Here is a 27,880-nt window from a genome sequence, read left to right on the forward strand (position 1 = left end):
TTTAATAGACAGATGGGCATGGATATGAATTAAGATAAAATAAATAATTAGTGCATACAATATAATACAATATCCTTTTATTTATTAAAAAAAAAATAAAAATAAATTTTAAGCTACTCAGAATCATTTAATAATAAATAATATCTTGTTTTTGTGATATCATAAATGAGTAATTGTCATGTCGCATATTATTAAATATTTAGAAATTTAATATCTTCAATTGTAATTCAAGATTGTTTAAATAGTTGACAAAGTACAATTTCTTTATTACATATCATTTTTATTTAATTTTTAATTAAAACCTCTAAAATATTACCATAAGACACTAGTCAACATGTTTATATATGAGGTACATGCAATAATCAATCATAAAATATATTATATGACTAAACATAATAAGTAAAAATCCTATTCATTTTCAAATTTATTTTTAACTTACACTTTACAGTTTACGGAATAACTATAAAGCCAATTTGTTTTGGAATGATTTGTAGTTTTATATTTAAGTTTCTAAAAACAGAAATATCTTTTATAGTTTTTGATTTATTCATTTCACAATCATATATTATTTCATTGTATTAGTTATATAAATTTAAAAATAAAAATGTATTCTATATAATATAACTCTACATGGATAAAACATAATCGATCACAAAACGAAGTATACAATTTATAATATATTGGTATGCATATACCTACTGGCAATGTGGAATAAATAGTATAAGTTTACTATTTGACAAGAACATTTTACGAATAATAAAGTAAAAACCTTATAATATGTAAAATCCCATCTTCATAAGTATTTAAAAACACGGGTATATGAGTTTTAACAAAACGGTTTTTAACTCTGTGTAAATATAATACACGGATAAATGAACGTTGAAATCCGTGTACCCGTACGTTTGGGTTAATATTTTTAAATATTAATACTAAACTTATATTAATTTCTTTTATATTCTTTAATCTCAAATTACTCAATTAACTTTTCCATCCTTTCTAAATGCTAGTTCTGAAAAACTCGTTATCCAAATCTTCTTCATTGTCGAGGCTAGCTATTGTTCAATTAATTATAAATTTAATATTTATTGTCCTTTCATTACTGTTAAACACACTCTTTTATTATGTCGTTGTAGAAATGAATTCTTTTTCTATCTATATCATTGTTTTTTTTTTCTATTTATAATCTGCTATTGGTAAATAAAATTGTTTAAATAATATCAATAATAAATAATAATGCATTTTAAACAAAACACTAACGAAAAAACTAAGGAAATAATTAAATATTTCAGTAAGTTTTTCAATTACAGTTTATTTAAAATTTAATCTAATTTTGTTGCCATTTTCTTTTACGTTTAAATGTTTTTTAACTAGTTTAAAAATAAGTGGTCTAACCATCGATACTGGTGAATGTTTTTTACTCGAAAGAACAGTCGCAATATTCTATTATGGTTTCAGTAAAGTAACAAACGTTTCTATGTACTTCCAATCGTTATATTCGACTAGTTACGGTTTTATTGCCATAGTTCATTTTTTTACTGTACGGTCAACTAAAATATTTGATATTGCACATCTATTTTTGTGAAGGTAATCCAGTATCATACAATATGTATATATTTATATAGGTATATATATATAGGATTTTCTCTAGTTGTGTAACTTTGTATTAAATTATGTTCTGCTAGCCCAAGTTGGTTTTATTTATTATTTAATACATGTTTAGCTAAGTTTGAATAATTCAAATGGCTTACTATCTTACTACATTGTATTATTAATAAAATATTATTATCTTGCTGTAACTCGTATTTCACCGCAAGTTGATCTACTTACGTTATTTGTTTCTGAGATATTGAACAGCGACTATACAACTTTAATATATTTTTTGCATTGTCATTAACAACTGTTACGATTTACAGCTAATTTTCCATTATTTTAAAGTGTTTTCAAATTGATGTTTACGGTTTTAAGCCATGCGAGACTTTTCTATTTGATTGGTTGTAAACGTATATGGCTTTGAACATCAATGATCATCAATCATATGTACAGTAACCATAATATAATACTATCATGTGATAATGATACACTTAAAAGCTTTATTGAAAACACTTCTTAAGATTCTCTGAATAATATTTTGAATAGATAATTTTAATGATTTTAATCTTTTTTTAATTGCATCTTGTTTGCATACTTTGTTGTTAGAATTTATAATTGCCATAAATTGTTCAAACCCAGAACTTGTGCAAAATGATAAAAGTATTTGATTCATGGTTGTAATTTAACCTACCTGGTGCCTTATGTATAGGTTCCGTTTTTTCAAAATTACAAAAGTCATTGTTTTTTCTATGAGCATAATTTTGACGAAGTTTTCTAGGTTGACAATGATTTTTATGAGTAATTTGTGTTTTAGAGGTGCTTTGAGTTAAAGTGGACGTGGAAGCAGTGAAAATATCAGGATTATCGATTTCATGACAACTATCATGTCTATAGTTATATAAAAAAACTGTGAAAACCATTATTAAAATTTGACTAATCTTGGTGTATTCGTATAAGTCTTTAAAAAAATATATAAGAAATCTCTAGCCATATATAATATCACCTAAATACAAGGTATATGATATTTATTCTGTTGCTATGTATTGAGGGAAGATTCTCGCCTATCATGGACAGCAAATACGTTTAAGGTGTATTGTCACATCGTATTGTCGTATATCAGTCACAAGTACCTACGTAGTTCTGACTGTCATAATAGCGTGATTTCTACCATTCTACTTATACGTCGTGTGTATGAATAAATAATGATCAGTTAACAATTTAATTACCGTATTTATTATTCACTTGATTAAAATACTTATATAATTATTAATTATTTTATCATTAAAAACGTATACTCATTTTGAAAATTAAAATATAAAAATTTGTTAAAATTTTTCTATAGTTTTCTATACGTAATCATAATATTAATATGAATACCTTCAGAAATATAAACCGATCTTACGATTAGAATCGTTTTAGAAAATGCAATGATTTATCATTGAATTTAAATCTAATAAAACCATTAAAGTAAACAATTATACATTTACCATACAACAGAGTGATTTACTTATTGCTTTTTTTAAATTAAATAATTTAAAATTAAATTTTTACATATCTTTTTTGATTTAGAAATATTGAATATCGTTTGAAAATTATAAACTAATGTTTAGTTTTATTCTAAAGATACTGTTGGTTCACCTTAAAAAAAAAAAAAATTAAACAGAACTCGCATTATTTTCATTTTTGGAACTCAAATTTCAATATGCTTTGTTTTCTATTAGATTAGCATAATGCCATACCCAACTTTTTTAATTATTATTCATTTTAATAATCGTATTTTAAACATTAAATAAAGTATTAAATAAAAAGGTAAACGGTTTTTAAGACCACTTAAACGTAAAATAAAAATACGAAACTATTATTATTTTAATAAATGACATTCAAAACTTTGTTTAGGTTTACGTTACATGATATTCAAGATAACTTAATTAAACAACACAAAATACTAACTTACAATAAATTTACCGCGGTTAAACTTTAAACGCATATTTTAATGTCATCATACAATACTAAGTAGTATAATATTTATTTATACACTTATTAAGTTATATATGACATCGGATTTTGTGGTTTACTGTTTAATTATGTATTTTATGGTAAATTTATAGGTAGAACAATTGTGAATTTTATACTTGTAGCTTATAAGTTTTAAATTTATCAATTATCTCTAATCAAAATTTAAATACACGAGTATTTCAGATACACCGATTCCCGAGTAATTACGCGTGTATCAATACATGAATACGTTTGAGATACGTATGCACGTGTTGATTAATATATGGTTAAAATCGTAAACATAAATGTATATATTTAAACTAATTAAAATTAAAATCATTTTTTTTTTTTTTTATGTTCTGACAAATTGTTTTTTATGCATGTCAAAACTTCCAAATCGATATAACACTTAACCATATTTACTTTAATTATAACTAAATTGTAAACATAATTTTATTGCAATATATATATTTATTGTATTTTATACTAACAAAACCATTTCGTTATGCATCCACACTGGTGCACATTATCACGCAATAGAACCATTGTCTATCGATAATTGTACGTTGCAAACCGTTCGTGTATAATATAATTTATTACGTCTTATATTTACATTTTAAACACAGAGGTTTTTTTTTCGTTTTATACTTTTGAACCATTCATAGGATCACAGTCCACGTAGTATTTTCAAAATTACTATTTGCGCTTCGACCGGTAAAAACCGATCCGTATGCGAAGTTTTCAATGATTATACACACAATGTATTTGTATATGTACGAGAGTCTATTGCAGTGTATGTAGGTATATTGTACGTTATTTGTAAATAGTACGTGTTACGGTTGTTAGTGGTATACGCGTTTGAAAATGTCTTCTCGTATTAGTCATTCATCCCACGCACTAAGCTGGTACATAAAAAAATACATACACCGCGAACACGATTTTAATATATACGTTGCGTACTACTCCAAATCTCGTATACAAATTTATCGTTTACGGTTCAACTTTTAGGCCGTTAAACCTCCTCATCGTGAACCTCGACCGGGCTTTCTTTTATATTATAATTTTATACGTAAGCAGCTCGTGTGTGCAAATATTTTAACTTTAAGTCAGTATTTAGTAATAGAAAAAGTATATTTAAATATTAAAATGTTGATTTTAACGGAGTGAATTCATAAATAACTGGTGAAATGTTAAAATAACCAAAAAACTCAATACAGATGATATAATCAATATAACAATAGAACCAGTATATATTTTGTAATTTATTATTTGTCTACAAATTCCAAAAATGTCTGAAAATAATACGTGTTATTAACATTATACTACCTTAAAAACTTTTTTAATGAAGTTTGCGCGTGTGCCACACTTTTTTATTATCGCCTAACTCAAATAAATTCTTTTAGTTTTCGCTAAAAATTATCTACTCAAATATATTTACGTAAGTATTTTTAAAGGATATTAATTATTATACATAGTATTTTTATACTTGATATATCGTGTCTATAATAATTCAACCGTAACTTTTAGAGCGCATAATACGAGTATACCTCTAATTGAAATTGGTTTGTGTTGCTTACTATTAATATCTCTATACTTCTCCCCCCTCCCTATTTTATTGTATTATTTTTTAACCTAATCGATTCTTCATTAATTTAATTACACAATAACTAATACAAAAAAAAAAAAAAAAAAAATAAATAAATAAATAATCCTATTCTAATGAAATATTAGTTAACATTTGTGATTATGTACTAATTTCGAATCCAATATTTGTGTATGACAAAACATAAATCATATTCTAAAAGTAATTATTTTTTATAAATCGCTTTTTAGGATCTCTACATAAACTTAATATTTTTCACTTAAATAAAAGTTATAATCATATCATCAAAGTTTTTTTCCATAATAATTAATAGTAGGTAAGTACTTTTGTTTCTTGATCAAAAACAAATGTTTTAATATTTTATCAAATGATTATATTTAAGTCGTTGTCGGTTAACTGAAAAATATTAGTTTTATGATATTGTACTAGTTTAATTAGGATATTTTTAAGATAATATGATGTATCATATTATCGTTGTCTTCTATTTCTGTTTCCTTGTAATCATTCCTTTATACTTATTTCATATTATAAGACTTCTTACTATATTATTACTAAACTTTTTTTTATAAAATGGTTCTAGGAAACGTATTAGATGAGAAGTTTTGAGTTTATTATGAATAGAGCTAGGATTTTAATGACCTAAAAATACACATAAATGCACTAAAAAGAAAAAAAAAATACAAAAATGAACTTATGATATTAATTCTGTTATGAAGCAGTACATATAATTTATATATATATCTTATATAGACGCATATGTGCATTATATTGTAAAATTAACTAGATATTTATATTTACTTTAATTTTACGCTATGATTACGTTAACGTGTTTATGTGCTTAGATTTTTATGATGGTTCATTTAAATTTCTTAACAGTAGTTTTACGTTATTTTTAGAAATCGCTACTTTTTAATTTGTTTTAATGGTGAAAAATGACACCTTACAGGTGATTCAGCGATATATTACGATAATAGTAAAAGGATATGCGTAAGCAAATGTAAATCTCAATAATTCATTTTTCGGTAATCATAACAGTTTTTGGATAATTTTTAAAATATTATAATTATTGGAATTTTTAAATGTTATATTGAAACATTCTGTAACAAGATCACTTTAAACTGATTTTTAGTGAGAGTCATTTTTCGTTCGGAAGAAAGGTATTATGGGCTTACAGTCATATGGTTCTATTTTTCTGAATCAACAATGGGAAAAACTTAAGCTTTTTAGTACCTTTTTAGCTAACTGTCGTCAGGACTTTCGTTTTGCTTTGTGATGACAACTAATAACTCTCTACGGCTGTTGCATAATAATATTAGTTTGCACTATTTTCTGTCCATCGGTTTGCCGTTGAATTGTGTGAATGTTAATAACAAGACAATTAAATAAATGATTCAAATCAATTTATGCAATTTTTAAAATTTTAAAATTTTAATAAACTGATCAAATAAGTAGAAAAAGTAATTAAATGGAGAGTAATTGATTGGAAAATTGAATGGTAGTTTAATAAGTTTATATTCGATTTTATTATAATAAATAGCAAAGACGTATTTCATAAGCACAAAAAAAAAGGTTACAATCAACTCCATAAGAAACATTGAGTGATCAATTATTTTCTCTTATCAAAAATGTTCTATATGTATTTTATAGAATTTGTTTTAAATAAAATATTTTTAATGTTAATGCATAGCATAAAAATATTTCAAACATTTACATTTTAAATCACGATGCAAAACAAAACGTAATAAAATCTACAAAAAATAGTTACTGTTTATTATACTACTTTATATTTTGTGTACAATTTGTGCATACCAAATTAATTAATAAATGTAAATATAATTAAAGTAAGGTAAAGTAAATAAATTTATTTAAAAATTAAAAAATGAAATTAACATAATAAGGCATTAAAATAATTAAAATACATGATTGGATTCTTAATAAATTAATAATAAATAATTTATGTTTTGTTTAAAATTGAGTCAACTAAAATATATGAATACAATTAAGTTGAAATTCTGGTAAGATAAAAAAATTGTCTCGTTAAAAATAAATAATAAACGTTCCTGAAAATATTTTTTAGTACAGAATATTATGAATATAATATACATTGTTAGTCTGTACTGAGCACGGTACATATAACCGACATTTTCTTCAACTAAAAATGTAAAAGAGAAGGAATATAGGTAAACGCTCAGCTATTGAATGTTGTGTGTTGAGTATCAAATAAGTTAATGTTATGATGTGTTAAATTTAAATTTTATGATACAGAATTTCATAAGAAAAACGATTCTGAGTGGAAACAGTGTATCAACTTATATTAATAAATGTATATATATACTATATACTTTTAAGTATATTCTATATGATATAATATATTATATTTATAACTGTGTGATATATTATTTGTATTTCTATTAAAATATTTTACTAAAAGTAAGCTAAATTAATTTTTGCCAAACACACTGTGTTTATAAAGTATACTAATATTATTTAAAATAAACGTTTCAAGTATTCAAAAATAATATTAAAAATTTGAACTTCATATACTTAATAAAATTTTTAGTCATTTTAAATAATAACTAAAACAACAATTTATGAAAAAATGTGTGTTTAGTTTTCAAGATTTTTAAGTTTAAATACTGTAATTTGATGTTTCCAAAACATCTAATGAATATAATATAGAATTAATGAAAAAAAGTATTTCACAAATTGAATTATTAAGTTTTCCAATAAAAAAAATTTTTCAATTTTTTTATAGAGTTTTCAATACTTTTATCAATTGACAGTCTGTTGACTGTGCAGAACAAAATTATAACACAAAATATGGCTAATCAGCAAGTCAGGTGATTTTTTTTTTTTATTTTTTTTTTTTAAACTTAAAGTATTTTGAACAATGTGTAATGTATAAAGTTTTAAAAATATTTATCTTTTCTCTTATATTTACGTATATTGTTGGACGTGGGCACATATATTTATTTTTTACTATATGTGTACATGATATACCTAAATATCATTATAAAAATAACAACTATAAGTATAAGTTTTTAAATAAATTCTACACAAAGCACATAGAATTACACGTACATTTTGTAGGAAATATTGTAAAACATTTATTTTTACATTTAAGTCATAATTTTAAGATAAAAAAAAAAAAACCATTCTCTTACTGTGATGAAATAAATAAAAATTGAAATCAGTATTTTGTTTTTTTGTTAATTCACTGAATATTTATCCAAAATGTATAGCGTTTGTTGTAAAATAATATATAAATAAAAAAATGAATAATATACAATATAAATTTGTATTGTTCTATAGGTACACATATAACAACAAGTTACGACTGCAAACTCTGAATCCTCGAAGTTCATTAGTAAACTGCATTTAGATGATTTAAATCCTCACACGACGGTCAACAACATTTTTCTGTGAAAATTTTTTTTCACTAGTCTAAATAAACAACTGTTGTATAAATATTTATAGTATTATAACTTATATCAGTAGGCTGATGGTTCAACGAAATCGCTACCGGGTATTGGATGTGACCATACTATTATTTACGAGTAAATTGTTCGTTTAATATGATGTGGCATCGTCCGATTAAACTCAATATTGCATAGGTTAATGTAATTTTGAAATCAGAATATATAATCGACTAAATGCACCGGGGTGTATAATATATCGATGTGGCTGAATTTCTGATTAAATTGTATTGTGTCTCGGAGATAGTGAAGTGCCGTAAAATAGACGAGAATTTATATTTTTGTATGAATAAACGTGACATAGTTGCCATAAATAAGCCACCGTAAAATGTTAAATTTCGTATTGCCACTGTTGTAAATTATACAAAAACAATTTATGGATAGACATATTAAAGAAAATAGAAATAGCAAGTTTATATGAACCAATATTATACACTTAATAATTATTCAAATATACTTGATAGGTTGTTGTTCTATGCGTTGGTGTACTTTTTTTGTATAACATACTTAAAATTTTCACTAAAAGTTTACGTTAGTATTTTATACACATAACTTAGTTTTAAAATATAATGAATTTGAGTGAGCTATGTATAGAAATTTAAATTTTAAAATTTTCTATTTTTATTACCTATAATAAATGTTCAAAAAAATTATTCATCAGGTTAGAAGCTTTAAATTTTAATATATATATTTCATAAGTTTTCTTTTAAGCTATTTAAATATATTTAAAATACATTTCACAAACTATTTTATAATAATTTAAAATTCTAATTTTAAAAATATTCAAAAAATCATAAAATAAAATATTTTAGTTGAAAATTTTTAAAATGTATAGCTCAAGTTTAAGAATTCAATACTTGATACTTTATAACTAATAAATTATAGTTAATTCACGCTAAAACTAAAAAAAATTAAAAATACATTTTTTGATTTTTTTTTCAGATATCTTCATTTCCGTTTGGGACGAAATTACATATTTGATTTATATCAATTTATTAAAATTAAAAAAATAAAATAATATTCTCAAAGACTTAAAACATTTACATTTATTTTAAATTCTAGTATAAACAGTTACATTTTCAAAATATTTAGATTAATTTATAGATAAATAGCTGTCTCTGTGCACTTCGTTGCCCTTACAAAATACATCTGTGTTAAATTTGGTTATCTAATGCTAACATTTAATGTAATGCGTGTAGATAAATAATATTTTTGATTTTCTGACTTAGTATAGTGGATGATATTTCTGACATATCAACTTTTCATAGTCCGACGCTACTCATGCAAATTGTTTCGACCATTTTAAGCAGCATTAAAAAAAAATAAATATTTTTCTCTGGGATTGCTGATGTCATACTAAATACTTTTTAGGTATTTTTCAAAATCTTTATAAATTTCCTTATATTTGTTGATGGACTAAATTATTCGTTTTTATGAATCGATGATTTGGGGCGTAAATGTATATCTAAATTTTTTTTGATATACGAAAGACTATGTAATATAGCAATAATTTTCGTGCACTTCGTTACCCATTAAAATTACGCCTCTTACATGGTTCAAACTTTTTTCAATTCATTATTTTTATTCTCTGTTTACTTGTATACCATTGTGTGCGAGTTAACTGGTTATTTAAAAAACTAATAACTCAATTTTTAAATAACTTATAGAATCGGAAATGGCTTAAAACCTTCTTCATTTAAACAAACGCACTGTGCTACATTGCGGTATCTTGATTTTAATGTACCTATCAATTCACTAGATAATCGTTAATCTTTTATTAGATTAATATAACCATTATTTTAAAATTAACTGAAACAATGTAAGTGAATACAATATTGACAATTTTTCTAGTTGTATTAAGCTCGACTTCACTAGGGAAAAATTGTTACCATTTGTTCCGTAAAATTAAAATGTTATTTTCCAAACAAATAGTGGCACAATAGGTATTTCAGGGACGAGAATTGGGCCCATAAAAATATGTGTAAAACTTGTTCTGTGGTGTGCCCAATCACATGATAATTTTATGAGTGGTTTCTGAAATTATTAGCACCTAAGATTTACATATGTGTTGTTTCAGATATATCCATATCAACATTTCTTAGAACCTGATTGCAGCACTACCTACCAATCGTGAATCTAAATCATTTAAGCACCATTTAAAAACACAAAATGTCATCAAAATTAGTCCAGCCGTTTAAAAAAACATAAAGAAGAATTGCATAATATAAATATAAAGATACCTACTTATTTTTACTAAAAATTTATTCAGATTATTTTATGGTATAATAATATTAATAACCATAACTTTATATGAATTAATATATATTTATATATTTTTTTATAATAATTAAGTATAAAAATATCGAAAAATGCAATGTTTTTATACAAAAATTAATCAACCTTTTGTTATAGTACTAGTATTATAAATTAATTAATAGCAACCCCTCGAAACTTATAGTACAGCAGAGTGGTACTCATTTATCTATATTTTTAAGAATATAGATATGCAACTGTAAAAATAAAAGGTTAGGTTAGTACTTAGTTATAGTAGGATATGTCACGAAATTTACGCTATAATATAGTCTAATCATACACTTTATAAGCTCTTTTTAGATATAAATACAATTATGTGAATAGTTCAATATTAATAATGTAGTTATTTATAGAAACAGTATTTTCAAACAAAACAATTGAATGCGGTTAATATAGTTGAAAAAAATACCTACACATTACTATGACAAGGAGGAAGTAAAAAATATATGTATCTATAGTGTTACATAAAATAAAAGTATCAATTTATGCAAGATAAACATATATCCTAAAATCATGCTTATAAGAAATTACTTACCTACTTGTGATTACAGAATAAAAAATATACGCTGTAATTAAATGTAAAAACTTAAACATCGAATTTTTTGTGCATCATGGACGTTAAATATAATACATTAAATGTTGAGTTTTGAATATCAAAGTTAGTGTAATAGGAAACTCAAACAGCAAGTAGAGATAACAATATCATATAATAATTATTCAGGAAGAATAATATGTCGCACTCTGGATGAGAGTGAATTGTTTATTTGGTTTATGCATTTTTCGTATATTATACAAAGTGACTCAATTTACAATAAATTTGTCCGTGTTATTACAAAAAATATAATTCAAACATTTAAAATATCAAGTATAGAACTAAAAGCTAAAAAATAAATTAAAATCTAACACATTAATATCGTGAAAAAATTGTTGTAAAAGTAAAAAATATATTTTTCGAAAAAAAATTCAAAATAAGAATTGTTTTTTCACTGTTATAAAAAGCACTTTGTATACATGTTATATTAAAACGCAAGTATGCATATTCACGTAAGTTTGAAATTAACTAGAATCCAACTTCGAGGTTCAATCATCTCAACCGTAGTCACCCGTAGAATGGCCATAATAAAACTCATCGGTTTGTAGACGGGTAACAACTTGTTTTTGGTTTTTGGTTTATGTTTATATAATTTATAGCAAGGCATGTAATATTAAAGTCAATGGTTTTCAAAAAATCGCAGAATTTTTCGTTGAAGAAATGGCATTTATGTTTGTCATTAATCATTATTGTCGCTTTGAAAATAGTTTAAAATCGTTTTGGTAAGGTAATAAATAATAATTTAAATTTAGTTAACAACAATAATATTAGCAATATCGAATAATATAAAATTCAATTTAATTTAATTTAAAGATATAAAATAGTAGTACCTACAGGTTACAACAGATTATAATGAGTACAAAACTAGGTATAGTTACAATTTATATTTTTATATTCTATGAATGTTTTTTTTTAATAATATATCTTGATATATAATCTGGGTTTTTATTTTCAAATATTTCAACCTATAATAGAAATAATATAGGTATATTTTAAGGAGGTAGGTATGTTGAAAAGTTTAGAAAAATGTAAACGTTCTATATTTATTTGCGAATAATGTTTCATAAAGAATAAGGGAGTATTTTATAATAGAAGAAAAAACTAGGACAATGAATCTTAAAAGTACATACACATAATACATTTTCTAACAATCTTTCATAATAATAATAAGAACTTAGTAGTAACCGTTCCACTTTTTTGTTCTTTACATTAAAGAAATGAAAAAGCTAGGACCGTAAATCTAAATCACGCATAAATATTATTTAACAAAATGGTGCTTTCACATGAATCTATTTTTTAATTTTACAAAAAAATAGTACTTACCTTATAATAATAATTGTTGTGTTATATCAGTGTACGTAATTATTGTTATTATAATTATTATATATCTCAATAATTTAACCGAAATCTTGTAAATGGCAATTATTGTGTCAATCATTGAGTATTTCAAGTTTACATATGTATAAATACTTATAAGTATATTAAACAGACTTTTGAATTAACAATAATAAAATAGTGTATTCAACCGAATCCATGCACAAAATCGACAGTTATTAGATAATATGCGTTTTCACCATGATTATATCGGTCACATGTTTTATAATATAATCATTGATATTATCGTTGATAATTTATTTTCTGTGAGAAGACTTTTTAGCATTATTCGATGGCTGATTTTGTTTAATAAATCAACCCTTTATTGCTCTCTCTCTCTCTTACTATACATAAATAAATATATATATATATATTATAATGTGTGTTTATTTGCTTGGGTTGTTGTAAATAGTTCCGACTAAGGGTCTCGAATATAATTTTAAATCGATATTTATTATTAGATTTTACTTTTTAGTGCATATAATGGTAAAATATTAGTGATCTATTTATTATTTCTGAAGTAAATATAACTTTCTATAATCTATGCCATTGGTTTTTATTCCAGCAATGTCCAAAATATAAAATCATATGTAAGTATGTGACATTTTAAAAAGTAGCAAAAATTGCAACATAAGTGTGATGAGCAATAAAATTGCACGGATATGCTAACAAAACAATACCTGAGTTTCATGAATAATAGTAAATACAATTAAAAATTTAAACTAAAAACTATTATAAATATATAATATGTATGTAGTAAAAAGTGGGTATAAAAATTTTAACACAGGTAAATAAAATATTTATATTATTTATAATGCCTAAATAATTATTAAAAAATATAATGTATTCAAATTTTTGGTCAGTGTTAGCCATTAGGTCAGGCCATGGCCTGACTAGCCTGACCCGTAGTTTTGTCTATGCATATAACAAAAGTTCATTTAAATATGCATTAATACTAATAATGTTTGATAAAAATACAGATTATAATATTATAATTATTATACAGTCGGTTTAAATAATTTAATATTTTACTATTAACATTATAACTACTAAATAATTTATTTTGTATACCAATAAGGTCATTACCAAGAATCATAATTTAGGTATATAAATTATAAACTATATATATATGATATAGAAATATATAGGATATATAAAAATAATATATATACAGGTATATACATTTAAACTTTATTCTATTTATAATTATTAAATAATCAAAATTGAGTATACTTTTATGTATTTAGTAGGATATTTATCAAAAAAAATAAATATTATCCTTTATAAAATAAGTACATCTGGTCATAATAGTTATATTATTAAATATAAAAAAAAAATTATCATACAATGACTTAAGTTGAATTTGTCTTCTTAAAAAAAAGACAAAATAAAGAATCTGGTTAAGCTATCGAAAATCAAAATTAAGTTTTGAAAATACTCGCTGAAACTTAACTTTAGTGCACTGAAATAGAAGCACGTATTTGAACATTATACACAATGCATTAAATAAACTAAACAAAAAAAAAAACATGATTCATCAGTGATTTAATTATATATTTGTTTATTTGGCTATTGAACTCTAATGTTGGAAAAACAAAGAAATTGCCGGGTAACTATATGGTACAGATATTCATTGCCTAGTACTTACTGTATAAATTGGCTATCTCCATAGATTATTAAAACACAAAATATTACGCAGAAAGTTTTAATTTTTAATTTTGAGTTTCAGTAGATAATAAAAAAAAAAATATTATAAAATTCAATTACCGTGGTTTTTTAATGTAGTATTAATAGCAATTTTAATAAAACATTAAAGGATATAGAAACACGGTCAAATACTTGAATATAATACTATTTATATAATTATGTTATGCAACAAATTTTTGGTATCCTATTTTATAGAACTGTTTTTTATTTAAACTCATCTAAATAAACGTATTTTTAGTTGAGCTACTTACAATAAAATATAATACACAGACATAATATACATTGATACTCGTATAAATTTTTAAATACAAGACATACAAAAGCTTCTAACGTAATTTAATAAATGCGTTCATTTGAGATTTCAATAATTTTGGATCAAATTCCAAGTGTAGTTATGTTAAAACACCAAGTATGTGAATGATAGATGTTATCAATCGGGTTTTCCGATTAAATTAATCGAATTACAGATATCTATAAAATTGCTATTTCGGTGTACGATTTCGTATACTTGTATGCATATGTATTGGCCCGGATACAAAATAACCACAACCGTCCTCGACAGTGACTAGGGTTTTACGGTTTTAACAGCAACCAAAATGATCAGATTAGGTTTTTGCCTTAAATTGCACAACTCGAACGAAGCGGTCGAGTAAGCTATGTAACAATTGGTAAAATTATTAATAAATCTCAATCGTTATAATTCCTCACAAAAATAAAAGATTACAAAGATAGTATATTATTAACACTTTGATATGTTGATAAAATTTATATTTATCAAAAACAAAAATAGGCAATACCATGTGGAAAATTATCGATTATAGCTTTATGCGGTTTCGGAATTGTATAACCGCTATAGACGTAGGAAGTAGGCACACATGACATGCAATATCCGTTCAATTTATTATAATATTTATACGTTTATACAAAATAATACGTTACAACAACAACAATAATAATAATAATAAATGTAATTATATGTTTGCAACTATTATTGTGTATTATTGTGACAACATTTCAAATAAAGCATTGAAAATAATATTCAAACCATTATCGTGACACAAACGTACAATGCGTTGCACACTGAAAAGACACATCGAATAAAGTTTAACAAAATAAAATATGTAGTGTAAAGTCACTATGGAGTAATAGAAGAAATATTTTGTGAATATATAATGATTATCAGAAAAGTTCTGTACAATGATGTTCTTTTCACTTTTATTTGAAATTTTGAGATGAATTTTGAGACTACGAGTTTCATACAATAATATCTTGTTGCCTGTAAATATTACAAATAATATGACTATACATTGGTGAACATAATATAACTTCATCGAGTATTATTTAAAAAATAAAATATGCGTATTTGAAAAAATGCATATTAGTATAAAAAGAAAAAAAAGTTTATCAAATATATATTTTATAATTATTTTTATAGATACATTTGTGGTATTCAGATTATAGTACTTAGAAGTTAATTATTTATGGCATACTATTGTAAATATTAAATAAGAATTTATTATTTCGTAAATCATTATTTTAAAATTAATTGAATAAATTATAATATACAACATTTTAGATACTACGAATAGTGAGTGGACCATGATTATAAATGCGATAAATTATTATTTTTAATTAAAATTTGGTATTTAATTATAACACGTAATTTTGTATACCTATTATAATAGTTTATACGGTTTTTATCTTCGTAAGTATTTAAAAAAATGAAAATCAATATTTTTCCTTAATGTGGTTAAGTTTTATAATTCGTAATTCGTGCATTTGACAACTTAAAAAATATTTAATGTGATTTAGTGTACAATTTAATTTACCAAGCATGCATGGCCTCTGATATTATCATTATTAATGCAGTAATTCTAAATCTGATTCATGGGATCTTTAAATAATATGCTTAAAAATATGGTTTGAAGTACATACATATAAATATATATTTATATATAGAAATTCCAATTCTTGTCGAATCTCTTGTTTGTATATTTTATATACACAGTATTGAATCATTTGATATATTAGTTTTTTTTTTATTTTATTGTAAATTTAAATATTCTCTTGATTTCACCTTACATAATATATGCATATTAGGTATACAAATTAACTTAATAATTGTGACACACCATTAAATTGTGTATATTTAGTATAAAAATTGTGTTTTTTTAACGTTTTCTAATAGAACGTGTTAATAAGTAATAACAAGCGCATAATATTTAAGTATAATTTAATAATCATTACTATAATTAAAAAAATACATTTTTAGTAAACCAAAAACAAAAATAGAGTAACCTCAAGTTTTGAACACGCCTTATGTCACGATAAAAAGTAATGTTATATTAATTTTAATTTTTTTTTTTTTTTTTTAATTTTATATTATATATTAACATCACAACAGATGGGACCTTTTATGTTTCTATCAATTACCTCCCATGCATGCGTACGATATACGCGTGTGTACACACCGTATGCACGGTAATTATTTTAATGTCAATAATAATTTCCGTATGAATAAAGACAGTTGTTGTTAGTTTGAAGAGTGAGTGAGGAAACAACAGTGTACACTGTACCTATCATATCCCTATGTGCCTATCGTATATACGTATAAAAAAATTTAGGCAAGTGGGTACACGTGTTTATTGACTCCGCTATTTGGTAACAACTGTTATAGAATAATATTAAACAATATAATATGTATTATCGCAAACGGACATGTGTTTTTCGTTATCAATGCAATGGAACGCAGGTACTTATAGTATTTAATTTTTTTAATTTTTTTTTTTTTTATCTTGCGGTTTTGCTACACAATTAACACACTTATAAATATTTAGTTTTTCACACTCTATAGAATTATTTTAAATAAAAACAAACAAATAAATAATTAAACTGCAACAGAAATATAGTGTATAAAAATAAGGAATATTATGTGATTATATATTTATACATATTGATTTTTTTATAGTAATTATATTTAATAAATATGAAAGTATCACAACCGTTATATTATTATGTGTGGCCCAGATGGTATTTAAAAAAAATAAATTATTCTTTATGAATATGTTTATTTTTATACTTATTATTCATATTAATATTAAACTTTAAAAGTTTTGTATATTGTGTGTTTTTATTTTAGAACTTATAGGGACGGATATGTATCAAGTACATTTACTACATTTACAGATTCTATAAGTCTAACTTTATGCGCGTATCGGTTTTTATCCGCATAAAATCACTTGGTGATTTCAGTTTATTTCAGAAATAAATAATAGTACCATAACAATATATTTTACATAATATTCTCACAGCTGTTATATTTTCGTAAAACCAAGTTTGAAACTTCTAGTTTAAGTTGTACTTACGTTATGCTTTTGAAGTTTGAACAATGTCCGATTTATACCAAAGGTGTTGCATATGAATGCCTTTCATATTTTAATATAGCTAGATAGGCACTACTTACATAATATTTTTATATATAATACAATATTTTGCACATGACTTTGAATTTTTTTTATTATACAATATACGGCGACGACATGATAAATGGTCTTTGCTATAATAACGGATCTTATGCGAAATTATAATATAATCACATTCTTGCAGCCCTTCTCAATCGGTAATATGGATGACACCAACTTTCACGCTTATCGGCCACCCTTGCATACGAGGGTATAACGAATGTTGACTGCAATATATTCACAGTTCATTACACCATCGGACCATATCCATCGTTTCGTAATTTGTATAAATATTATAATATTATATATTATACTAGACGATTGTTTTGGCAGTGATTATAGAACTAACGAGTTGTAACGCTGCAGCGGTCACTCTTGTTTACGTTTTACTATTGAAAAAATTAGGGCACGTTCGCAATTCTACAAATAATAGAAATCATCACGTTATTACTCCAATTATTGCTTTCATCATTATTTATGTCTGCTGGAGAAACTATTGATATCGAATTTCACAACGTGCTAAATTATATATTTTTATTTCAAAAATAAGTATAATTTTGATTTAACAATCTGCTAAGTAAACTAAACTGTTGTTTTAGTATTTTTTCCTGTTACATCAACATTTTAATTAAAAAAATATATATTACAATAAACTGTGTATATATTCAATACGTATTGATTGACATTAAAAACAATAATAATCGTTTATAATGGTCTCTGTTGAAACACGAGGGAAAAAAAAGAATAATTTACATAATATCAGCTAAAATAAAAATATGGAAATAAGTTAATTGTTTGTTAATTCGATCAGATGAGTGTAATTATTAACCCTATTAATTGTCCAGTATATATATTTATATTTTAAACACTCAATGCCTAAAACAAAGTAGAAATATTTACAATATTGTTTTTACATGTATGGTATTCCATTTACGCTGTGTCGATACCCAAATCTCGACACTTCATCGTTGAAACTATATAAAATATACAGTTTGGTAGATACTTATTTGTAATAATTACTGGCTTCTACCGCAAACGAATAGACGTGTGAAAAACGTTGACGGTTTACCGAAATAGCGTGACTCACGCGAGTATATATTATGACCGCTTTTATACATAATATTTACTGGAAGAACAATATTAAGGTTAATAAAATAAATGTTGTCTGAATTTCAAATTGCTTCCATTATACTTAATTGAAAAAAAGCTGTGTTCTAAGGTTTTGCAACTTCCATTTTTTATAGTAAATTTAAATTACAACTCATTGTCCCGCTTAAAAACTTGCTTCTCCTTTAACTAACTTTTTTCCGTCTGTAGGTACCCGTTCACTCAATATATTATAATCCCATAATTAGCACAACGCTGTTTTAATTTGGGACGGTTCGATTTAAATTTATTTTTGACTTTTATTTAATGATATTCATCATATAATAAATCTTTGTCGATTAACAACCGTTTTTAATATAAAATATAAGTAATGATATTATTTTTTAATTAAAAATATATAAATTCAGCGTTCAGAGTGGAAAATATAACTTTTACATTTAATTTTTTAGTTTTTAGTTTTTAATATATTTTCTGGAATTATTATGTAATTTTATTTCATAAGTGCTTGAATTAGAGACGATTGATGATGGACTAAATCTAAAAAAATATGGAAAATGTTAATTAGTAAACTTCAGTAACTTGAAAAAAAAATAATTTTATAATTTGTCATGTTTTTAAGCGTGGTTGCAATAGAGATTAGGGATTGTAGTAAAATTAATAAACGCAATTTAATTTAAATAAAAACTGTATTAATATATCTTAAAATAGTGTTTGTTTTGTTATTTAATGCGTTTTATTTTTGAGGTTGATATCAAATGTATTTGTTCACATATTTTAAAGCATCTTCTAATTGTCGTATATATTTACCATTGAATCTTCTGACTAAATGAAATATAATACTAAATAGAAAAGCAAGTTATTTAAACACAATGTTTCTAAATACAATTATACAATTTTGAATTTTAAAAACAAATTAAATAATATAAATTATAGCATAGAATGACTTATCGTAATATTTTCAACGTCTTTGTAGTTTTCACTGATTTTGTAAAGTGGCAAGTACACTAGTTTATAATTTATATCAATCGTAATTATGTACGGAAGACTTCCATTTAGATTGTTAACAACAGCTAGTGTAATGATATAAAAAATAAATTAATATAATATTATTATAGTTAAAAATAAAATTTTAAAAATTGAGAACTTTTCATCACCATAACGTGCGTGCGCACATTTAAAAAATTGAACAATTATAACTAAATTTAATATTAAACTCGCACGTAAATAATAATCTTGCAGAGCCGTGTCGATTCCGTTTAAGGTGAATATATTTAAATATATTTTGAACCAAGTGGTGTGTACCTTACCTTTTTTTCATAATATAATTCCATAGAATACGATTTTTTGCTATGCGCTTTGGTTTCAAATTATTAAAATACTGCGGTACGAGAAGAGTAGATGAAAAACAATTTAAAATAGAATCGGAAAGATACATTTAGTACATTTCTTTTTTACGTATGTGGTGTCACAGATAATTTGTTATTGAAAAATCAGTAATATCACGTTTCAGAATTATTATAAACAGATGAAGCAATATATCCGGTGATGTGAACAGATGAAAACTAGGTAATTTTAAAACAATCATATTGCATTATTTTAAGAGATTACATTTTATATGAAAGTATTTACATGGATCGTTGGCCACACCACGTCATACGCTTAGGTTATTACTTACGACGTATGTATTTTCACATACTTTATTTTTCAATTTATTGAACCTTATTTTTTTATTGTTATTAGCATAATGGGAGACCACAGTTCATTTGATGATGTCAAAAAACTATTAAAAAGTTTTATTAAACTTAGTGTCAATTAAAATAATATTTTGCGTTTTGCGTTTATATTTTATTTTCAACATGACATTTTACAAATTTAGTATGTTAATCAATAAGTTGTTTCAGGGTAACACTATGTTATTATTATTAATAATTATGAAATGTTTTCAATAAATCACTTTATCAGAAACTTGTTCATTTTATTTTTTAAAATAGGTAACAATATATTAAACATTAAAAATCTTCGTTCGTAAAAAAACATTATATTATGTCTACTACTTTCCAATAATATCATATCATAACTTATGACAAATACTATACTGATGTAATAATTTTTTAGACAAACCCCACATACTCAATACTGCGTGACGCCTTGTCAACTATATTTTACCATATTATAATACGCGTATGAATATGTATTAAAGCCTGTTGGCCTCAATGTATTGGTTTTAAAAATGTGACGTCTTTTATTTTCGGGCATACAATTGGTAGAAACGGTGTAATTGTGGTCATATTATTATGTTTTACACTAAAAAACTTAAGACTACGTAACTTTGAGGAGCTATATCTCATATTAACCGATCAAAAAATAAAAAATTTAAATTTTTAATTGGGAATTTGTTAAAAAATATTCTTATAAATGTATGATATTTTTTTATATACCTACTGCTATTTCAAAGTCAAAAATTAAATATAGTTTGCTATCATAAAGGTTAAAAAAATAAATTTTTAAAAGATTTTAAAATAGCATGTTTTTGAAAATTAAAAAAAATAGATTTAGTTAAAATTAAAAAGTTAATTTTTTTCAAGATAATGAGTGTTTTGTAATAAAATATTTATTTATCCTGTATAGTACATTTATTAAATGTCTATTTGATGAATGAAAATACTTATATAAATAATAATTATAGCATGCAGTAAACAGTCAAATTGATGAGCAATTTATAGGTAAAATAAAATAAACTTTAATATTTAATATCGTTCTGTGGTACAGTTAATATTAAGTGAGTCATCGTAATGAAAATGTCAAATTTGAATTAATTTGATTATAAAAGCAATATACTCATTGTTTTCTTCAGAATCTAATACTAATAAATAGAGCTAGGATTTTAATGACTTTGCATTTTTTTTTTTTTTAGAGCTATATAATTCTAACCAAAAACTACATTTGTTTCGTTACATAAGAATTTATAATTTATAATTTTTATTTTGCGTTTTTATGCAATTTTTACATTTATTTTATTAAATTCAATTTATTACATTTTTAAGGTCATTTTTACAAATATTACGCTAATTTTGTATATTTAAACTCATTTTTGCTTATTTTAAGCTTTTTTTTTAATATGCATTGTATAAGTAATCTCAATTACTTACTCCAATTCATTGATATTAAAAAAGAATAATACAATTTTATTAGTTTTTAACTCAAATTTGAATATATTTGTTTAATTTACTTCTTTTAACAATTTTTTTATCTATTTTGTGTAAACAAAAAATGAATAAATAATACTTAATAATTAATGATAATTATTATTTTAAAATTATATTTTTTTCACTCATAAAAGTACATCTGTTAGTTTTTTATAAGTTAATTTTTTAGAGTTTTTAGGTTATTTTTGCATTTTTTTAGTGTATTTAAGTGTATTTTTTCAAGTCATTTAAATCCTATCTTTATTATTAAACCTGTAACTTTTTTTTTTTAAATTAATGAAATATCTAATATCTATACATTTTTTTTTAGTTTGGAAATCCAACTTTTTTGATATATTATAATAATACATTACACTTAATAAAAATAAGTAATTATAATTTAGTTTAACTGTAATAGTATGATGCATAGTAATCTGCAAAGATGGAATCTTTTATACTATTGGCGATCTACACCAAGTTTTGTGCAAAATCAATAAATTAATGACGATTAAAATGTATACAGATTATAATATAACTATATTATGTTCATTGAATACTTCATATTTAGGTTCATAGAACACCTACACATTAATCGTTTACTATGGTTACATATTAAATCATAGCATATGAATAATTTCATAAAATAGTTTTATTCAATTAAAATTGTATTTGTTTTAGGATCAATCATATTATTTGACAAATTAAGCGTATGTAGTTTTATTGACATTTTTAAATTTTAATTTAAAGACGTTATCATTATACAAACTGTAATAATTGAATACCTAATCAAAGATTTGTTGTGACCAACAACGCTTACCACCAGTGTTGATAATATTTTATCAACGCCGTATGGTATTGCAGGTTAAGTAAGTAACGTGCATAAACGCATTCAATAAAAATTGTACATAATTTCTCCGGAGTTATTTAGCGCATCATTGTAGCCACAAAATTCAGAACTAAGACTTGTAAGTTATAAACAAATTATAATATAATGTAACAATCGATTAAATTTGTATTCGTAAATATGTGTTTGTACGTATGTAGCATGTGCATGTGCATGTTTGTGTGTGTGTGTGTGTGTATGAACGTAAATAAGACAGAATGTATTATACTTTATAGGATGGTATTATTCCACCAATCTAACATAAACAATGGAGTTTTTAGAACTCAATATAGTATATTATATTATTTTATATTTTAATTGCATAGTTTTATGTGTATATAAATATATAAATCACCTAACACATTTTATCATCGTGATCTCTGTATATCTCAATATTTTTTGCTAAACCTCTCTTTTACACAAACTTTTATTAATTTTAAGAAGCACATATAGATTATATAAGCTAAGATTACTTAACACATTATCGCGAACGAAAATTATTGTTAAAACAATATAGACAGAGTGTATATTATATAGATATATTCAAACCTTTGTAACTGAAGCAAACTTATTTGAACATTTACGACTAATATAGTTTACTAATTTGTTACTTGAAATTAGCAAATATGTTAAGACTTAAATGAGTAGACGATAATAGAACTTAAATTATATAATTATTGCGAAATTATATGTTAAAATTGGGTACAAAAATACACGAGTAAAAGTTGGCGAAAAGTTTTTTTTTTTTTTTACCTATTCAATAATGCTTTCATCTACGTGGTCATTTGACACAGATATATGTGTATAAATTACTAAAATATAAACGTAATCGTTATGATATAATGCAATTATAAATTGAAGCAATTGGAAAATCGTAGCATTGTTTCCAACAATACTTGCAACTACTGTAATGATATTTTTCTAGTCAGTATAGTATCGGTTAAATATTTAGGTATTTTATATACATGCATTCAAAAACAATTGTACGTAATTTACCTAACCAAGCTGTATAACACATCATCGTTCTTGCCGAATCACTAACTTAGATTTATTATCATATTATAATATAATATAACGATTTGTTGTATTCGTATTCGAATATTACAACAGTGTAAATTAGACGCTTGCATAATTACATGAATTGTCTCCTTTCTACAAACTTACTTGTTATAAATGTTATAATAAAACAAACTTTAACTTAGAATAGTCAAGAAACACAAACATAAAATATATAAGACATACTCAGTATTAAATTAATATATTGTGAATTATTGAGTGCACAAAATGAGTAAAAATTAATGGTGCAAAAAAAATTTTACATTAAGTAAATATGTAAAATGTATATATTCTCATTGAAAAAAAATTGATCGACTATAGAATTCACACAGCTGTTTGTTCATTGTCCAGTAGATAATTAATGTATTGTTTAAATGTTTGGCAGTTTTTGTATAAAAAGTATTGGTTGTCAGTAATATTTTACATTTCATTCTAATAATTTCCTCGTACAAATACCAACCCGCATACAATGAACCGTACAAATGAAAATAAAAAAATAACCGGAGATTCTGACATAGGAACGGCAGTTGGGAGCATGTGGTGCGCGTCATTGTCTACACAAATCATCGGGTGTGTCAACAATAAAATTATTTGACTCTGTGTCACAAATTGTCATTGTTAAATCGCGATACATCTACGGGAAAAATGTTAATCTAGACGAGTCAAGTTCAGAATCGCAGTTTCAGATAACGAGGGTAAATGGACAATTTGATATATCAGACGTAGATCGGACTTGGTCATCCAATATTTCGGAGCTTATGTCGACATCGAATTTGGAGCTAACGTGGTCGACGGACAATGAGGAATTTGTATCATTAGAAATTTCAGAGATATGGACATCAGACTTAAATTTAAAATTAGCCTCTTACCCGGAATTCATATGGCAATCGGACTTTAAGGAAAGGTTGGCTTCGCTTCCACTGTTAACTACTACGACGAACGACGATGAAATGGTGTCGAATCAAGACGAGGCAAACATTATAGTGAAAAGTATCGTTGTGGCAGAAACGATGACAACAGCTAGAGAGTCATGCGACAGAAATAACAGCTGAACCCGTAACACCAAAACGTAGGTCTTTTCTGACTGCACTAAGGAGGCGAGTTCTCAGAGCTCTCAGAAAGCTATGTTGCTGTGGTTGTAGTAGCCGCAACCGCCGTAAATGGAGAGCAGACGAAAAATGGGGTAAAAGAAAACGGTGTTTCGTAAAAAGCAATTATTTGGCGACTTAACTGGAATAAAATCGTGTAGTGGCAAGGACTGTCACGCCAGCACTGCCACTTCGAGTTTTAAGATCAAACCTTCACAGTATTATTTACTTTTTTTTATACAATTTTGTTCAAGTAAAACAAAATTTTGTACACCGCTCCTCCTCACAAACCTCACCAAACAAACCCAACCAAACCCGTATTTCCAATACTCGTGCTGGGGTAATTTTAATAGATACGACGCCTAACGCGATTGTAAAACGTCCATCACGTCAATTACCAGTACGCTGACACCAGAAATTTTAAAATTCAACTCAAAAACCTCATTAGTAAATTTTATATAATTTGTACAATTTCGTAACCACAATTCCAATATTATATCATCAGAATTAAAATATAATAAAATTGTTACTATTTTGTACCATTTGAATAAATAAAAAAAAAAAAAAACAAATAAAAGCTAAAATGTTTAATTTTTAATTTTGACGCTTATGAGGGCATACATAGAAGATTTTTTTAATTAGTGCTGTATGAAAATTACTACGTTTGATGAACTCAATAGTAAATATCTAGTTTGTATAGGCATTTAATATCAATTGTACGTACTTACTACTGAACCGCGTATAACATACCATTGTAACTTCTAAATTCTAAACTTATTATAATATTGTAACATAATATAACGACTTTTTGTATTTGTATTCTTATATTGTACCAATACTAATGTTTGACGCTTGCACAACTACATGTAATGTCTCCATCATTCAAACTTACCTATAACAAAAAAAAAAAAAAAAAATCAATAATCAATTACAAATATGAAAAAAATAAATATATATATGTGTGTGTGTGTGTGTGAAAATTAAAATTAAAGACATAGAGAAAATTTCACATGTAGTAGATATGTAAATTGTATATATTCCCCTTGGGAAAAAAAAATCGAAGTTCTATGTAACATATTTTACAGTTTATTCGTTGTTCAGGAGATATTTAATGTATAATGTTTATACGTTTGGCCGTTTGCGAATAAAAAATTGTTGTTGTTAGTATTAGTTTAAATTTCGTACGAATAATTTTCTCGTACAATATAAATATTTTAGTTTAACTTAATAACCACAAATAAACGTTCAATAGTTTACATAACATATCTTTTTTTTTTTTAAAGAAAATTTTAAAACCATTAAAATTAATTTTAGTTTGAAAATAAATAGGACGAGAAACTGTATGTTTTTAAATACAATAGACGACAACAGATATTATGAATATGGTATCATACAATTTACGATGGTAATGTTTAACTTTTGTTAAAAAAAAAAAAATATCATCTGAGTGAAGTTATGATTGAATATTGGTTCAACAGTTATGTGAGTTTTGTAGTATTTTTTTCAGTTTTTAAGTATATAAAAAAATAATCAATAATAAATTATTTCAAAGTGAATAATTTTTCACTGTTTATTTTAATAAACATTTTCAGAACTAAATCAAATTTTAAAATATTTTATTTTTTTATCTTTTTAGTTATTTATAAACATTTTAAGTGCTAGAAGTTTTATGTATATCAATATCATAAGTTAATATTTTTAACAAAATGTTATATTTAAACTAAAAACAACAATAAAATTACTTATGGTAAGTCAATGTTACAAAATATATTAATTATCGTGACTTAAAACTATTCGTTACTACATAATATATTATTGTTAAATTTGTTTATTTGCTTATTTATTTGTATGTATTAAAACGATTTCGTATTCAATATGCTTCGATTAGTTTTAATTAAATTATAGTGTATACCATTTCATAAAATTTTACAGTAGTGCGTAATTACTATAACTATGATATATTCAAATCATTATTTAATAATATAAATGACTTTTTTTTTGTTTGTAATTAATACTTCAACCTAGCACGTATTATACTAATAGGAAAAAAAACTTCAACGGAGGACTGATGGTTTTATATTTTTCATGTTAATATAGAGTAGCACTCAGTTCTCCCCCGACGGGACCCATCTTGACGTGTTGGGGGAGCTTGCGGGCTCAGATGTCTGATATCTGAGTCTCGCAAAGAAGTCCTGAGTCAGCTCTTACTTTCACTAGTTGGGGCTGGTAAGGTTGGAGGGAGCCTTCTAGAATTTAGTAAATCCCTTAAAACACAAAATCACATACAATAGACAGTACAAAACAAAATGAAAAATTAACTGGTTATTCGGATGACCTGGGAACGGCAGTTGGGAGCATGTGGTGCGCGTCCCAAAAGTCGACTCGATCAAAATGTAGCACCACCGGACATGCGCAAACGAATTTGGAAATTTGATTAATTAATAAAGATA

At 24.6% G+C, this 27,880-nt stretch overlaps 2 protein-coding genes across 3 annotated transcripts in view; one reads left to right on the forward strand and one right to left on the reverse strand.

Annotated features, from left to right (window-relative positions):
- The window catches only part of LOC112603607 (GTPase-activating Rap/Ran-GAP domain-like protein 3), a 357,206-nt gene that overhangs the window by 154,385 nt on the left and 174,941 nt on the right, over nucleotides 1-27,880 (reverse strand). The window lies entirely within an intron of this gene.
- LOC112603608 (homeodomain-interacting protein kinase 3-like) overlaps nucleotides 17,333-27,880 on the forward strand; it is a 29,578-nt gene continuing 19,030 nt past the window's right edge. Inside the window, exon 1 of the mRNA XM_025352272.1 lies at nucleotides 17,333-17,402. Coding sequence (XP_025208057.1) covers nucleotides 17,349-17,402 — 54 coding nt within the window. The 5' untranslated portion in view covers nucleotides 17,333-17,348. The remainder of the gene's footprint in view (nucleotides 17,403-27,880) is intronic.

The sequence above is a fragment of the Melanaphis sacchari genome, unplaced genomic scaffold (assembly GCF_002803265.2).
Source record: "Melanaphis sacchari strain LSU unplaced genomic scaffold, SCAv2.0 Contig10_pilon_pilon, whole genome shotgun sequence".
Lineage (NCBI taxonomy): Eukaryota > Metazoa > Arthropoda > Insecta > Hemiptera > Aphididae > Melanaphis > Melanaphis sacchari.